Source organism: Dicentrarchus labrax, unplaced genomic scaffold (genome assembly GCF_905237075.1).
Source record: "Dicentrarchus labrax unplaced genomic scaffold, dlabrax2021, whole genome shotgun sequence".
NCBI classification, from domain to species: domain Eukaryota; kingdom Metazoa; phylum Chordata; class Actinopteri; family Moronidae; genus Dicentrarchus; species Dicentrarchus labrax.
In genome coordinates this window covers 16,281,478-16,297,931 of record NW_026136702.1, presented here as the reverse complement: position 1 = coordinate 16,297,931, position 16,454 = coordinate 16,281,478, and the positions used below count along the sequence as shown (strand labels likewise).

Here is a 16,454-nt window from a genome sequence, read left to right as displayed (position 1 = left end):
TGATAAAATACAGCAAATGCTTCATCCTGACAAAGAGATTTGTTAACCCTCAGCTGCAGCCTGCAGGTATGAATGAAAACCATTACAAGCATCAAACGCTTGGCAATATGCTCTAACTTCTGTTTGAACTAATGCAAATTCATTTGCATTGATTTCCCCATGCAAATACCCCATGACAGGCCATATCAAAATACAAGTCTTGTGTAACATTTTCCTAAAAATAGCCTTGTAAGCTTTCAGAAAGGCTTCAAATGCCTGTCTGTCTTTGAAAGAAAATATTTTCCACAAACAAAGAACCACAAGTTCATTTGGGTAATTTTTGTGCCAATGACATTTGTATTTGCTTTCTGTAACATCATTGTTTAACATTTTTATATGAAGGCCTATAAATAAGAAAAGGAGGCCTCGCCTGGGGAGAAATCCATCAAAATTCAATCTGTGCGTACACAAAGCCTTGCATTTGTCAAAATGACATTTTCCTATCTCCGCATTTGACAGCATTGATTTTTTCCTTCCCTCCTCTCTGCGACCGTTGTCAATGCACGGGTGGAATAACAAAGGGAGCTGGGTAGGTTTTTCTGTTTGAACTGAGCACTCCGGCGTATTGTGCTTTCTGACTGTAGAAACAGAAAGATGGTCTATTTAACTAGCTTGTTATGCATCGACTGTAATTACCACAATAGCACACGGGACTGGGAGGGAACAGAACAGATAAAGAGAATGAGCGAACATGCCTTTTCTTAGATGTCTTGTCATTAGCAATTTCTTTTCTTAATTCCCCTCTATTTGGCAGGGGCAATTATCACCGAGATAAGGATGACAAAACAGGAACACAATGCAGCCTCAATGACACACCGATGGCATGGCAATTAGACAACAAGGCTGAAAGAGGGAGACAAATTGGAACTGATGTTCACAATCACATGCTGATGCCCGAGCACTGAGGCACACATGTGCCTAGAATAGTCACACGCACACGCACACAGTTACCAGTTAATCTTGCAGATCAAGGGCATTCAAAATATACAATATAACCACAGCTACTCCTGTTTTATTCCCCCTCAATCCACTCTATCTCTCATTTCTTTCAACGCCTCTGCTGCACCCATACAACTTCAATGGCAGCAGCTGTAGAGCAAAGTCAATATTAACCAAGTGATAAAAAATAGAAGGGCAGCAGCTTGCATGAATAAACTCTCCAACTGTACTACTCCTCAAATGCAACAGCCAGCTATTGTCTGTCATTTCTTGTGATTAAAAAAGGAAAGGACTGCTGAATGAAACCATTTTGAGGCACCTTCTCTAGTCGGTATAAGAAATTAAGAAAACGAAAATGAAGCAATTAGTTGATCATTACAAGTTTTAGTGATTTTTCAAGCACAAATATTGAAATTGAAATCGATGTCGACATCTGAAGATGTCAGCTTGGACTATGGAAAGTTGTGATGGGCATTTTCTCACTCTTTTTCAAAAGAGTGAGAAAAGGCAGAATAATCATCAATTGTTAGTTACAGCCCTAAATGTTTATAATAAGAGTAATCGTTTAAGTCCATTTTCAAGGAAAAACGAAAAAAAATCTCCGGTTCCAGCTGCTCAAATGTAAAGATTAGCTACTTGTTTTGTTGAGCATGATAGTAAACTGAATATCTTGTGATTATTACAGGCGGAGAGTTAAGAGGCCGATTGGTCTCAGATCAACACCTTTCCTCTGAAAATGTTTAATGCATACAAACCCTCGAGTGAAATATAAATTCAGCATGAGAGCGAGGCAGGCAAACAAGCCGGCACTGTGTTAAACCAACAAAATGAATATTACTGGGTTTAAAATATGTTATGAGCCATTTGAGGTTAAGGCAGATTGGTTCATATCTCTCTGCTGGCCTGTAAAGCGTCACAATTGCAGTCTTTAAAAAATCAGGTAATACTCCACAGCCAGGAGATGAGATGGAGTTATTATGTAGTCCATGTTCGGACTCAGATGGGGGGGGGGGAATCAAATGGATATTTTAGCAGCCCAGCCAGCAATGCATGGGTAAATCTGGTAAATCATTCAACCATCTGTTGCTTTGTTAAACTCCAGAGAACTTCATAAAAAGATATTACTCAAACGCAACTAAAATAACATAATTTCCATTACAGGAAAGCGAGTTCTTTGATCTTTTAATACATTTGTAGCGAGTTTAAAGGGAAGAATATGAAAACGGCGCCTGATTACATCTAAGGTTTTGTTGTATTAATTATGATGTGTTTTCCTTTTTTTTCCTCCTCTTTACATGTGCTGATGTGTGCTCGCTGCCAAGGACGAAGTTTAAACAGCATGATTTCACCATTTAATGAGGGCCTTGCTTATGATGTGTCTGGTTTTGAGATTCAAAGCATGTACTGTATGTAAAACAGTTTGGCGCGTGGACCTCGACTTTATTCTGAGCTCAAACTGAGAAATGCCAACTAAAAGTAAAGCATGTTGGGTATGTAATTCTCCCTTCGTCTCTCTCTCTCTCTCTCTCTCTCTCTCTCTCTCTCTCTCTCTACGTCTTCTTCGCTCCCTCACTCTCTCTCTCTCTCTCCCTCAACCACAATGACCTATTTAAGCAACAACATGTCGGCAGTCAAGATGACAGGATTGTCAAAATACAGCGGTGAGGTGGCGACCACAGCTTTACCTTCATGTAATAGTTTAGAGTAATGAGTTTTACTGTGCTATAAACTGTCACTGTTAAATTAAATAGACATCTCTCTCCCTCTCCTGCCTCTCGTTAATTTGCTGATGTTGTCGTGCTACGTTCTGATGTGAACGGCTAAATCTTTCCTGGCTCGTTTGACTTGAATGCAAATGTGATTTCCTTCCTTGAGTAAAGAGTGAGAAAGAAGTACATTTGAAAACCACAGTTTGAGATTACAGCCCAGGTTCTCATGTGTCTTGCCTCGAGATCAAACGCGTGAAACAAACACACTTCTTCAGTTTCAAGAGCCCAGAGCGCGCCCTTTATAATGTTTATGTGCATGTTTCTCCTTTCTGTACCATGCACACTGAGTGCAAGCTAAGCATCCAACCTATATTAGAAACCTTTCATCTTGGGCAGACGTGGTTCCCATACATGTGATGTTCTTCTAACACTGTTAGAGGACGTTCTTGGCCTTCACAGGAAACCCCTTTGACAAGTGTGAGTAGATATTCTCTCCTTATATAAAAGCCAGGCAAAATGTGCTCTGACAGGCAGCCTCCAGAGTCTTTTACTGCGATTTTTCTCAACACAGACAATTATTTCTTTAGTTTATTGTTACCACAGATTGAATGTGTTTTTTGTTTTTTTTTACAGTTTAACAGCAGTGTAATTTAGAGATTTTGGGCATAATGCCTGCAGTAGTTGGCAGCCATCTCCACTTCTTCTCCTAAAGCCATCATATTCTGGATAGTTAGGACAAAGTCTGCCCTCAATTTGACTGAAAAGCAGCTACTGAATTCTCGTCAGATCACAATAGGGGGGCACTATAGATAACATGTGGTTAGAGACGCTGATTAAAATCCACACAGGGTTTTTCCCTGTGTGGATTTTAATGACTTACATGGTGCAGTTTCACTCTGATATCTAAACTGTAATTTGACACATTTACTTCTGTTTCAACAAGAGGCACGGGTTCAAATAATGTGCTTTTTCTCTCTTTGGATGGAAATGTTGAATAGGTTTTGGTATTTTTGTGCCTGTTCTGACAGGTGGCTTGTACTCTGATACCACTATCTGCCTGCTAAACTTCCCCACTGGTGATGTTATGACCTAAATCTCCAAAATAACCCAGGTAAAATGTATACACACACACACACTTTACTGCTAGGCTATTGCGTTCAAACTAGAGTACTCCATTGTTTAAACATTGCCAGTGAGTGAATAAGAGAATAAGTTGTCCTACTCACTCTGCTTGAAGCCGAGGAAGGGGATCCTCTCTATGGGCGTGTCTCTGTCTTTCATGTACTTGTAGAGCTCTACTAAGAAAGCCTGCTCTTCTGCTCGGCTCTCCTCTGATGTTTCTTCCTCTTTCTTCTCCTCCTTCTCGTTCCTCTCCTCCTTTTCCTTATCCTTCCCTCTCTCCTTCTCGTCAGCTGAGGATCTCTTGCTGAGGCCATTGGCCTTGTGTTTGGCTGCCGGGGTTATTTTTCCGTTGGGTACCGTTTTACAGTTGGGTTTGACCTGCGAAGAGCGAGCGTAAAGAGTCGGTGGATGCAACTTCAGAGGGAAATTGAACACTTAACAGTAGGTTATTAAAATAATGTCAGACAGTCTGGATGAAATGTGTTTGGGTTCAAGCACAAACAAATATTCGTACAGGCCACAGAGGCAGCCTCTCATTGATTATCAATGGAGCAGCTCTTCTTGTCATCACAGATTAGGCACATATTAGTTCGACTCTTGCTTCGAGAGAGAATTGCTAATATTGATTCAACTGTCCAAGGTTATAGGAATAACAGCTGTGAAAGGGCTTTTAGGGCAGATATTTCCTTCACTTTCAATATATTGCAACCATTGTCAGAGTGGGGCTCGATAAAAAGGAGCACTGTAAAATACAGAATCAATGATGCCTCAGTTAACAGGATGTGATGATTTAACTACAACAATACAAATTTGCTTTAAATTTTCTTACTCAAGTAACACAATTTTAGTTGTAGTTGATTCTTCAATATTTACAATACTGTGTCTTGTTTTCATAAAATGTAGTGGAAACAAAGTGAAAACCACTGTACCACTGTGGGACCATGTTGTACTTGTTTAAATGACTATTATGTGGTTGGAGGAAGAGAGAAAAAACACACAGACAAAGAGACTGCTGCTCAAAAACTATGTAATCAGGACTGATCTTCCAATGAATAAATGAGTCAGACGAAAACAAATTCAGTTGTTTAAGCGATGCAACAATTAGTTGATCGACAGAAAAAGAATTCTGCAAATATTTTGATAATTGTTTTAATAAATGACAAACATTCCCCCAGTGATTTGTGATTTTCTGCTTTTCCTAGACTTATGTGAAGTCTAAGATTTTTTTATATTTGGGACTTTTGGCCTTCAGGAAACTGTGACAAACATTTTTCACTGTACTGTGGTATTTTATAGACCAATCGATTAATCTGCCAAATTATTTTCCTAATTAATTGATCAGTTGATAATATATTAAATAAAATAAAATACCCAAAATATGATAATATCTAATATAATATCTTTATTAGAACTGTACCTGTCCCTCTCATGTACACAAGTACTACATCTGTCATACTGTCATACTTGGTCAACCCTTCACAGAACATGTGACCTTCACATTCACATGTTTTACTGCAGGTGCTGTGTAGACTATAACACTGCACTACCCTGTTGCTGTGTCTCTCACAGTGAATTGTTTGAAAATAAATAAATATAATACTGAAGCCTTGTTCTGTAACTGAAGATACATGGATGACCTGGAAAGCAGTTGCCTGACAACAGAAGTTTTGTGTCACATGTCATTACAGCAAAACTGGTTCATGAAAGGGGACCTTAAGTTACTATTCACTATATAATACTGTTCACATAATGTACTTTATTACTATTTCTCTGATAAATATTTGCATGTACATAAGTGCTACCTTTTTATACTGCACAAATATTTGCATAATTAACTTAAATTATAGTCTAAAGTTTCCCTGTAATTTCATTAATATCTTATTGGATTTTTAAGAATGTAATTTAAAGAGTTTTCATTTAATTTTATTTATGTCCTCTTACCTTGGTAGTAGTTTTGGTCTCTGGGCTGCAGGGGTCCTGTGCTGCCACTGCTGTTGACCCCTGCATTGACCCCGACGACCCTTGACCCTGAGCCTGACACTGGGAGTCCCTCCTCTGGGAGATGGATAGTTTCTTCTTCCGAGGTCGCCCCTTTAGGTTCGGAGCTGAGGGAAAGGAAACAGAGACAATGAAAATATCCATTTAGGGGGAAATGCATGCGCTGATGCAGCACTGTTTGATTAAATCACTTTGTGTTTTCACTTCTTTCTTGCCGTTTTGCAAGTCTAATGTTTCTATCTTCTTACAATCTTAATATATTACATTTGAGAGGAAGAATAAAAGAGATATAAAAACCTTTATATCCAAAAATGTTTTTCCTCTCTGGGAAGACTGACTTATAACTGAAGAGGATGGAGGCTATGGCAGGAACATTTATAATCAGGGAAAGGAATTTCACAGGCCTACTAGCCTGTAGCTAATTATTTTTAAACTGGATTAGTGCAACATTGTGCTGAATGGGGTAGCAGGCTGCCAAATTGCTCCAGTGTGCTAGTAAACATGATCCTCAAGTTCCCTGCAAGCCTAAAAGAGAAACTACATTTAAATTCAGACAGATGTATTTTTAAGATTTCAGATGAGGGCGTTGTAACAGTCAAGCAATTAGTATAATACTGTAAATGACAGATGCTGGTTAACCCACAAAACCACAGATGGGAATATATTTTAAACAGTTTCTGCTAAGAGAAGTATTTGATACAGATGCTACAAAAAACTCACCAACTCTCACCACAACAACATATACAAAATGGCTATGTTTTTTTGCAGCCGGACTTCCATAGTTGTCCCCTCACCATCAGCACCAGCATCATAAAGAAGTGCCTTATCCTGAAGCACCTCAGATGTGCTGATTGTCATGGCTCTATTTCTCTGTTTAGCCTGCTCATGTCTTAAAGCTGAATGCTGTTAATTAAAAACACATGAACCTGCCTGATAGGAGTTCTTTGTTTGAAAGGCTGGCAGATATAATTGCTCAGTTCACATTACACACACAATAAAGTATTTAAGCCCTCCAAGTCCTTTGTACACCCACGTTTATGTCAACCCGCGACTGTAATGTAACTTCTTGGCAGAGAGCCTTGCCTCCACGCAGCAACACAAACAGAGATAAGCTCAGAGGAGAGAGAGAGAGAGAGAGAGAGAGAGAGAGAGAGAGAGAACGAAAAAGAGAGAAACTTCAAACAATCCAAGTTCAGTCACGTATTTCACAGCGTCAACATTCTTTCTTTCCATCTGCAATGACAATTAAATCACATCCAAGGTTGTTCTCTGCCAAAAGGACTCTGTGATTATTTTTGTCGGATCAAATTCCCATCAAGAAAATGTTACAATAACACTGGAGCTGAATAAAACTACGAGGCAGTCATTAAAAAGGGTAAAATGATCACGACTCAGCAACCTATCACTTCATGTTGTTATTTTCACAACCGCTACGCTGTGGAGAAACAGCACAGGGTAAATTCCAAGGGCATTTGTTGTGCATTTGTCATCCCTTTGGCACTAAAAAAACAAGTTTTCAACACTAATCTTTACTTAGAAAGCTGGGTGTGTTTCTTCCTTCAATGTTTTCTCATTGTGCTGCTCGCTCTGCCTCTCTTATCCTGCCAATTACTCATTAATGCTGAGAAATTACATAAACCCAATCATTTATTAATTTACTTATGTTTATTTTTGCTACATAAGCACAAAATCATAGCATTTGTAGTCTAAGCTCATTTGTAAGGCTTCTGTAAAAAATACATGTATAACTGAAACAAAAAAAACAAACCTTAAATAGACAATGTGCTTTTAAACTAGATAAAATCTTAAGTAAAGTAACTTATGACTACATGCCAAACGTATACAGTGCATTAAAAAGACATATACAATCATACATAACACAAACATTATGTGACAGATGACTGACTAATGCTTGCAGGTTTCACTTGCAGGAGATTTATTTTTTAACATGTGACATCAGTTTAAACAAATGTGGCATAGGTCTAAGTGAGGTCACACTCTTAGTGCGGTTCTGTTTTTAGTCCAATCACTAACCCCCCTGACACCCTATACTGAGTTACATAACCTGCCTGTCTGTTTACATTTTTCATCAGGTCAAATGCGTAAGAAAATGCTGCAATTACAGCAAAACGCTGCTGCGTAACATATGGTGACACAACAGTGAGCGAGTTTAAATTCATTGACTTATCGATGAAGGACAACCTGAACGCAGTTAGACAACCCAAGTAGATATTACTGTAAACTGGGGTCAAATGGTGCATTCATGTATTTTTGTAAACATACACAGACAGGCACACAAGGTCAAGCACAGGCAATCTTCCTCTGCAGCAGAAGTTGTGCAGAACTGCTGATCTGCTCTCTTTGTGGCAGAGTTGCATAAGGGAGGAGTCATCAGCTTTAAGAATAACACAAAGAAAATCAAACACGGACTGACTCTGTGCAGATTGATTTTCTAGAATGGAAACATAGACATTTATAGTCTGTGAAAAACAAAGCAAACATCACAAGATAATGATTTTACAGCGCCCTGGGAGATGTGATATTTTTACCACTCTGTGGGCATTAAGTGTTTTTGTCAATGTACTAGAAAAGAAAGAGATGTATTTAAGTATACATGATACTTCCCTCAACAAGCCAAAAAAATGGACACTATAGTCATACATCAAAAACGGCTGCTGACCAAGCTATCAAGTTCCTTTCTGCTTCCCATCGAGTTAATTATTTCTCAGTCTGTGGCTTTCAGCTCAACTGGGTCATTGACATGACTTGGAGACATCCCTTGAAGTGACCAGAGGATTCTTGCCTGGTCCTACACAAACCTCACAAACACACACACCTACACACAAACATCTACAACAAATACACAACAACCCCAGATACAACGGTAGTAGTGAACAGCATTCTGGATTACGGCTTGTTGGAGGGAGGTGAGTCCACACACACATAAATACAGGTAAGGGGTATTCCCCTGGGTGTGAATCCATCATGTCTTGTCACAGAGCACAACCCCTGAGCCATGGAAGTCAGCGGCGAGATGCACAGCCTGACAACTTGATCTCCGGATGCAGCCGAACGCTCTCAGCTCTTAACAGCTTTACAACACGGCTTTGTCTAATAATTTCTCCCCCCTCAGATTCAATTAAATACAGCCCTAATACCTCAGTTTCATTGCCATTCAGTTGATGTCAATGATAATGAAAAACTCATTAGAGACAGCTCGGGAAGGGTTCTGACGGTTCTATGCATCAACAGAGTACAGCCACAGGGAACCACAACAAAATGGACTGATTGATTGAGAGGCTGCTGGGAATGGAGAGACATATCAAGCCGACTGGAGAATTCAACTGATGGATGCCTCAGTTGATAACGCTCACAAAATTGACTGAAGAAAAAGCTCAATATCTACATGTGTTCACTTAATGATTGTCTCTTTAAAGAAGGGGGGTTTCAAAAAACCTCATTAAAGTAGACGGACAAATGATCGCTCTGATGGTGCATATTTTTTTTATGTGATTGGCCAAGTGAAATTAAAAGCTTAGGGATCTAAAAAATACTTTGATGTACTTCACTTGATTAGCAGCCAACTACCTTTGGCAGTTTGGAATAACACTTATGACTGAAATAGTGACAACTTCAGATATGTGCTGTGGTTAACTATTGTTAGCCACAACAATGGTATAGGTCAAGGGCAGGCAATTTTGGTCACTCAGTCAATCCACCACAACAACACGATAGACTGGCACAACATTTTGTACAAACATTCAGGGTCCCCAGCTGATGTAGATTTATGTTTCTCATATTTGTACAGGTATACTAACTCTAATAAAAGAATTAAAAAATGTTAGCATGCAAACATGTTAAACTAAGATGGTAAATATTGTAAAATATATACGTGCTTAGCATCACCATGTTAGCACTGTCATTGTGAACATTTAGCTCAAACTGTTCTTAAGTACAGCCTCAGAGCTGCTAGCATGGCTGTAGACTGTAATCTTGTTTAACTCAAACCAGGAGTACAGGGACTGTTATTTTGCAATATTCATTGCAATCTTCTTAGTAATCATATTATGGAAATTAGCAATAAGCTGTTATGAATGTTGCTCATTTATTTTATGGGCATTCATAAAGGTCAAGCTGAAATAAATCACTTATAAAAGTTGTTGAGGAATACTACAGTCGGAAAGTTACAGAGAGCAGACAAAACAACTCCGGTCAAACATCAGGTTAAGAAACCTGCTGAGCTCAATAATTAACATTTAGTCAAATAAATCTGGACCTCTTTACGGATATAACAACTGTTCTAACTCGTCAGATGTGAACTAGTAACATCCGTTACTAGTTTTTATCCCCCGTGTGACAGACTTACTAAGAAAGAATCCACCAATCTGCACTTTTATTAAACAAAACACCCACTCATGTCTTCACTCAAACTCTTAATTCTACAGTTTAACTTGAACTTCCTCTCACCATAATGTGGTCCAAGGTCAAACAAAGAGGTGAAGGAAGAGAAGGATGAGTGAGGCATGACTAGAACAACCACCAGTAGGTGAAAAACATGTTTTGACATATTTTGTCATTTCACTTGGTTGCAAATTCACTACAGGCCTGACACCCACTCAGCAATTATCAGCATAGCTTGCAGCCAAAGGTAACATTCATGTTGCAATACATGGCCGTGTCTGTACAGTACATAATGTCCCCCAGGACAGAACAGAATACAGTACAGTAGAATTTTGTAGTCGTTATATAGCTTCTAAGTAATGTCTCATTAACTCTTTATGCAAGAGTGACATTGCCATAATAGCAGCGTACCTGTTAATAAATGCTCAAACATAAACCAGGTCTTTAGAGGAAGTATATAGAAATCATTCAAGTTGGTTAAGCAACACAGAGAAATTGACAAGTAGAGTTACATTCCAGCTCTGTTATAATCAATGTGAATTCTCCAAGAGAGATCTACTCAGTCAATTTGAAGTCACTCCTTAATGAGTTACACATTTAAGGGGCAGAAGACTTTAAAGATTTTTAACCAAACACAGCGTAAAGACATCTGTAAAACATCCTAAGAGTGCAGACCACAATGACCACAGCTTCAGGACAGATATGTATCCGCACAGGTGAGAAGGGATCCTCCCATGGGATGGATTTGTAAATGAAACTTTACCTGTGAATACACCCACGCACAGACAAAGAAGGTCACTCAGGTCTGGCGTACAGGGTTACAGTGGTGCGTTGGAAATTCACAGCCAGTCATAAAACAAAAGGCACCATGACAGACAATATCTAAACTATAGAAGCACTGAGCAGATACATTTTCTAGTGTGTTCAAAATTAGTGCTGATAATGAAGCACTAATGCTGCCGAAAAAGGGAACTTCCTGGATGGAAAACAGAAGCTAAAATGAGATTTAAACAGAATAAAATAGGATTAAATAGAATATGATTCACAAGATTAAAAAATATGATTCATACGGAACAATAATAGCACCTTTCAAAATTCAAAACCAAAGTAAATAAATCCTAACAAATAGTGAATAAAGCCTGACAAATCACAATACAAAACAGCCTCTGATACAACTCTTGAGACACAGACTTTAATCTGTAGAGCAGCGGAGCATTAAATGTGTGATCAGTGAAGTGATATTACACTTTGGTGGAACATTTTAACTCCACTGGAGGTGCAGGGATGTGACAAGGGAAGCTCCAAAGCAGCAAGGCAACAGTACCAGAGAGAATATAAAACAGGCAGCGAAGACTGATTCCTCAGCCAGTAGTGACAGGCGACAGTGCATCTTCACTATACATCAAAGATCTCAGAGGTTGGAGAGATTTCAAGTATTTCTGCTCAAGGACGGCATTTTTCTGACCGGAGTTTCAGGAGGCGACTGGAAATTAAGTTTCAGTGTTCAGTGTAAGAAACATTTTTGAGCTAATGTTTCTTACTCAAGTTCATCTCTAAGAATATACCTTGTTTTTTTTAGTAGGCTGGGTTTCTGAAATACATTAAAGGGTTTTATGCATAAAACATTGGGTCCACATCACACCAACCTCAAGAGAATGGAATATTTAATACCTGAGCATATACATGCTGTACATATGCTGATGTATATATAATTACTTTAACTTTCTAGAATTTTAAATTAAGGCCTTTGAAACTGGTACAAAATCACAATACAATATATATTATTTTACACAAGGAAGTAATTTCCACTGAGTATTCAGAATCATATTTTTCCTCCCCCACTTTCACAGTTTTAGTTTGAATTACTGACTGAAATCTCTCTGAACAGTGTCCTCTTACGGTGCAGGTGAGAGGAAGAGAGGAGTTCATAAGAATGTTGATAACATTCATCTATGTTGACTTTAATTATCACCTTACGAGCAATTGAGATATATTAAAGGTACATTTTGGTATTTTTGTCATAGTTGCGTCTGTTCTGATTATGGATTATAACTAACTATGGAAACAAGACTCAGGTAAAACAATGTATATTGGGTCAACCAACACAACTTTATAAAACTTTAAAAACAAATAACAGAACTCTTGCACCGTAAGTATATCCCTATGCAGTCAGATTTCTAATTATTTTGTGTTTATGTATGGTAAGCACAAGGACCAGTGCCATTATTGTAATTTTCTGAAGGTCAAAGGTTCCTTGTGGAGTTGCTGACCTCCACGAGCACTATGGAGCATTCATGTTTGGGCCCCATTTTGTTTGGCTCAAGCACGCTGGTGACACAATATACAGTCCTACCAGTGGTTTCACACTATTCCAGTGATCTACAGGTGGCGGTAATGGGCCAAAAAAAATGGCAAAGGCAAACACTACAACCTAGTAAACAACAAAACTCCACCTTTAATATAAACGTATGGAAATTAATAGCTCTCTTTTTTATTTGACTGGTTTAACAACCAAAGACTTCATTGAGTCTGAAACCGAAACTACACTCTTGATTTTCCATATGTAAAGTAGTGAGTATTAAGCGCTCCCTCCTCTCTGTCATTTTGTTGCTGACTGGAGCTACTGCATCAAATTTCATGTACTAATATCAGGCATTACTGACATGCTCATAATTCTCACTTTGTCACATATGACAGCAGAGTTATTCCTCTCTTCCTGTGCTTGAGGCACATTTCTGTCATTTGAGACACTGACAGCACAAAATGTTTTAATGAACAGTAATACTTCAAGCATCTCTATCACTGCAATCATCAGAAATTACACAATGTGCCCACAGAGTGAGACAGAGTGTGTGGGTGGACAGAGTACACTGTTTTTATTAATCATCAAAACCTCCGTAGGTTGATAGATGATACAAGTGTTAATTAATTCCTCATAATTATACAGAGGGAGATCATCATTGATAAAGTGTAAAACATTTCACAGCAGAATGTAAGAGTACAGTGTTTCATATTAGGTCAACCTCAGGCGGATTTAACATCAATAATACTGAAATATTTTCATCACTGGTGTTATTTTCTTGCCTGTTTTCACCCGTGAAAGTAACTGCAACATAAGAAGATATTTTTATACGGCTGTGGCTGAGAGCTATTCTGAATTTAATGAGGAAAGCATTTGGCTCCTTCTTAGGCATGACAATGGATACTAGTTACTGTTATTACACAAAACACATCCAAGTTTTGCCCGGCCTCCAACAACAACCTCACCTTCCAATGTAACGGAGGGAGAGAAAGAGGAAGGGAAGAGGATAGAGCAGTAACAGAATCACAGAGAAAGAGAGAGAGAGAGAGAGAGAGAGAGAGAGAGAGAGAGAAAGAGAGAAAGAGAGAGAGACAGCAGTAAACACCACTGAGCAGTGAGAACGACAATTTAAATTTTTCACCGGTGTTCAGAGTCAATGAACAGTGGTGTGTTTGGAGAGAGCACCTGTATCAGGAACTCTTGTCCTGACTACTGACACACAGAAGATCACTGTAATACAAGGCTATTAGAGCATGCGCCTGAGTAAAAGGCAGGGATTAGTCCGGCTTGTTACTAAAAGAGCTCTAACAACAGTCCCCCGAGGTGCAGCCGGCTCATCCTCGGGTCCTTGACAGCTTCTTGTAAACAGGTCTTTCTTTCTAACCGCACAGAACCTTGATTTACTCTGCTTCAACCTCTCTTTCAAATGGCATCTCAACATTGCATTTTCTCCTTAGTCCATATTGGTATCTTTTGTTTATTTTTCATATCTCACCAGCTAGTTTGTCCAGGTTTTGAGGTATCTGTCTCTGATTTCTCTGCTGTAATACAATGGAGGTGAATTGAATTTTTCCTGTGGTGCTCACAGCATTGAAAAATAACATTTAAAACTGCACTAATTGATTTTTTCAGAAGCTGCAGAACAAGCTGAAAACACAGGCATATTGTCACCTTAGTTTTTCATTTTCACAGACAGCAGACATGAAGCAACACTAGCGTTCATTTGGAGTTGTATTTGTTGTGAAGTAATTCAGGTATTTACTCTCTGCACTCTGTTTTAGACTCCACCAACTCCAGAGGGAAATATCTGGCTTTTCAGCTGCTAAATGCTCCGCTATGTTCACAAGCTAGTTGCTAACTGTGTCTGTCTGCTGTTTGATGCTGAGCAGGTAGTGTTCAGTGGGTTTATCAGAGCTTTTTGGATAAAAACAGCTGCCTGCTGCAGCTGGTAATGAGGTGAAGTTAAACAGAAAAGTTGTGGATTGGAAAACCAAAACCATGAAGGAAAACTGTAGAGTTGCGCGATAATACTCACCACGCCATCATTTCATCCATTGTTAATATGAAAATATTGATTAGTGGAGAACCTTTTTTTAATTTTGTTAGTCCTGTGAGCAGCACAAACTAGGTTCCATTGACCCACATTAATACGGGTGAAGGCAGAAATTAGTCAAAGAAAGCAAATTAAACCAAAACTATATGTATGATACCACTGTTGGTGAGTGAAATAACATATTTTTTGTAGTTTGGACGGACCTATCCTTTAATCTAACTAACTCTCTCCAATGGATATGTTCAGTATGAATGTATAAATACAGTGACACTGCAAAAACTGAGATTTTATGGTCTGGGGAGATTCTCACCAGATCTCCTCTTCTTGTTGCAACAGCTCTGACATCCCGTTCCACTCTATTTCCCAAACCCATCATTTCTTATACAAATACTGCATTATATTGGCTACAGTCTGTTTTTATTTTTCTCAAACATGATTCCCCTTAGCTGGCTGACTGACAGCTGTGTGTGCATGCATCATTATCTCCTTCACAGAGCCTGTCTGTTGCCGTAGCCTGTGGCAGACCTCAATCACACAGTATTAGAAATGACTCCCGTTTCCACAGAGTGCCGTGTGCTTTTGCCTGCTGCAGGTGCGCCTCACATTATATGAACCAATGGGATATAGATAAACTAGTTGTCCTGCCCATCTCAAACTACAGACATGTAAAATCAGGTACTTTGAAGTTTATTTGATATACCTTGTGGAAGCCAAGACATAATGAGTCAGAGTGTTGCTGATAATGTTCCTGTTCCTGGAAGGGAAGGTTATTGAGTCCAATAAAGTGTTTGGATAAATAAAAGAGAAATAATAATAATAATAGCTAACTAAAACAAAATGAATATAAACACTTGTTCTGATAAGCAGCTCATACTCGAGAAAAACATGAGTCATTATCTGTTTTTTGTCAAATTCATCTAAATTCTCCCATTTCGCAATTTTTGCAGATGCAATTAAATAAAACCTTGAGAGGAATTCTAAGTCACTTTAATCTTTAATTTGAGTTTGGTTGAGGTTTAAAATGCTGGTCAAGTCTGAAGTCTTATTCCGGAGTTTCAGCAGGTAATAAGATCCACAATAGAGGGTCTATGCTAATGCCTTGGCAGATAGTGTGCAGTAGATAAATCATGTTTATAGACTGATGTCCTCGTCTATGGCCTCTGTGAATATAACAAGATTGCTTCCAATTGCATCTAAATATGAGCTTTATGCATGCAAACACACTGCATAATAAAATACTGCGCACATGGATATGGAATAAAGAGCCTTGCTTGCCATTTTAAACTACAGCCCACCACACCGGCTATTATCTGGTGTTTATATTCTAATATGTGACTATACTGTAAAAAAAAAAAAAATTAAAAAAATGCTGCTTCTTTGTGTTGATCCTGACAATTTGTCAAATTTAAATTCAGCAGCACTGGGAGGAGCACATCAATTCAAAGTGAAATCAATTCTATCCCCCCTCCCTTCTCTGCCTCTTTTTGACTTTCTCCCACTCTCCTGCTTCTCCTATCTATTTCTCTCTCCTTTCTGTAATAATTATGTGAGCGGCAGCAAATGTAATTACAAACGGGTGGGGTTGGGAAGGGGGGGTGGGGAGAGACTGCTATGCATGCACAACAAAATGCAACATTAAAAAGCTATTATCAGAAAAGGGAACATTTTGGCAGATATATGGCGGAGGGCAGATCCCGCCATATGTTTGTGGAGACGGGCACAACAAGTCAGGTAGTAATTATCAATCATCATCAGGAGAACCTGTCAAAACGCTAGGCCGGGCACGCTCTGACTAGCGTTGCCATGGAGACAAGCCCACATCCCAGCAAGTGTGTGTTTACCAGGACATTAAAAATATTCTCCCATATTTTTATCTCACACTTATAATATC

General features: G+C 38.8%; 1 protein-coding gene across 1 annotated transcript in view; it reads right to left on the bottom strand.

Moving 5' to 3' along the window:
- arid5b (AT-rich interaction domain 5B) overlaps positions 1-16,454 on the bottom strand; it is a 73,491-nt gene that overhangs the window by 14,876 nt on the left and 42,161 nt on the right. The window contains exons 5-6 of the mRNA XM_051379918.1: positions 5,751-5,914; positions 3,914-4,187 (exon numbers count right to left, since the gene is read on the bottom strand). Coding sequence (XP_051235878.1) covers positions 3,914-4,187; positions 5,751-5,914 — 438 coding nt within the window. The remainder of the gene's footprint in view (positions 1-3,913; positions 4,188-5,750; positions 5,915-16,454) is intronic.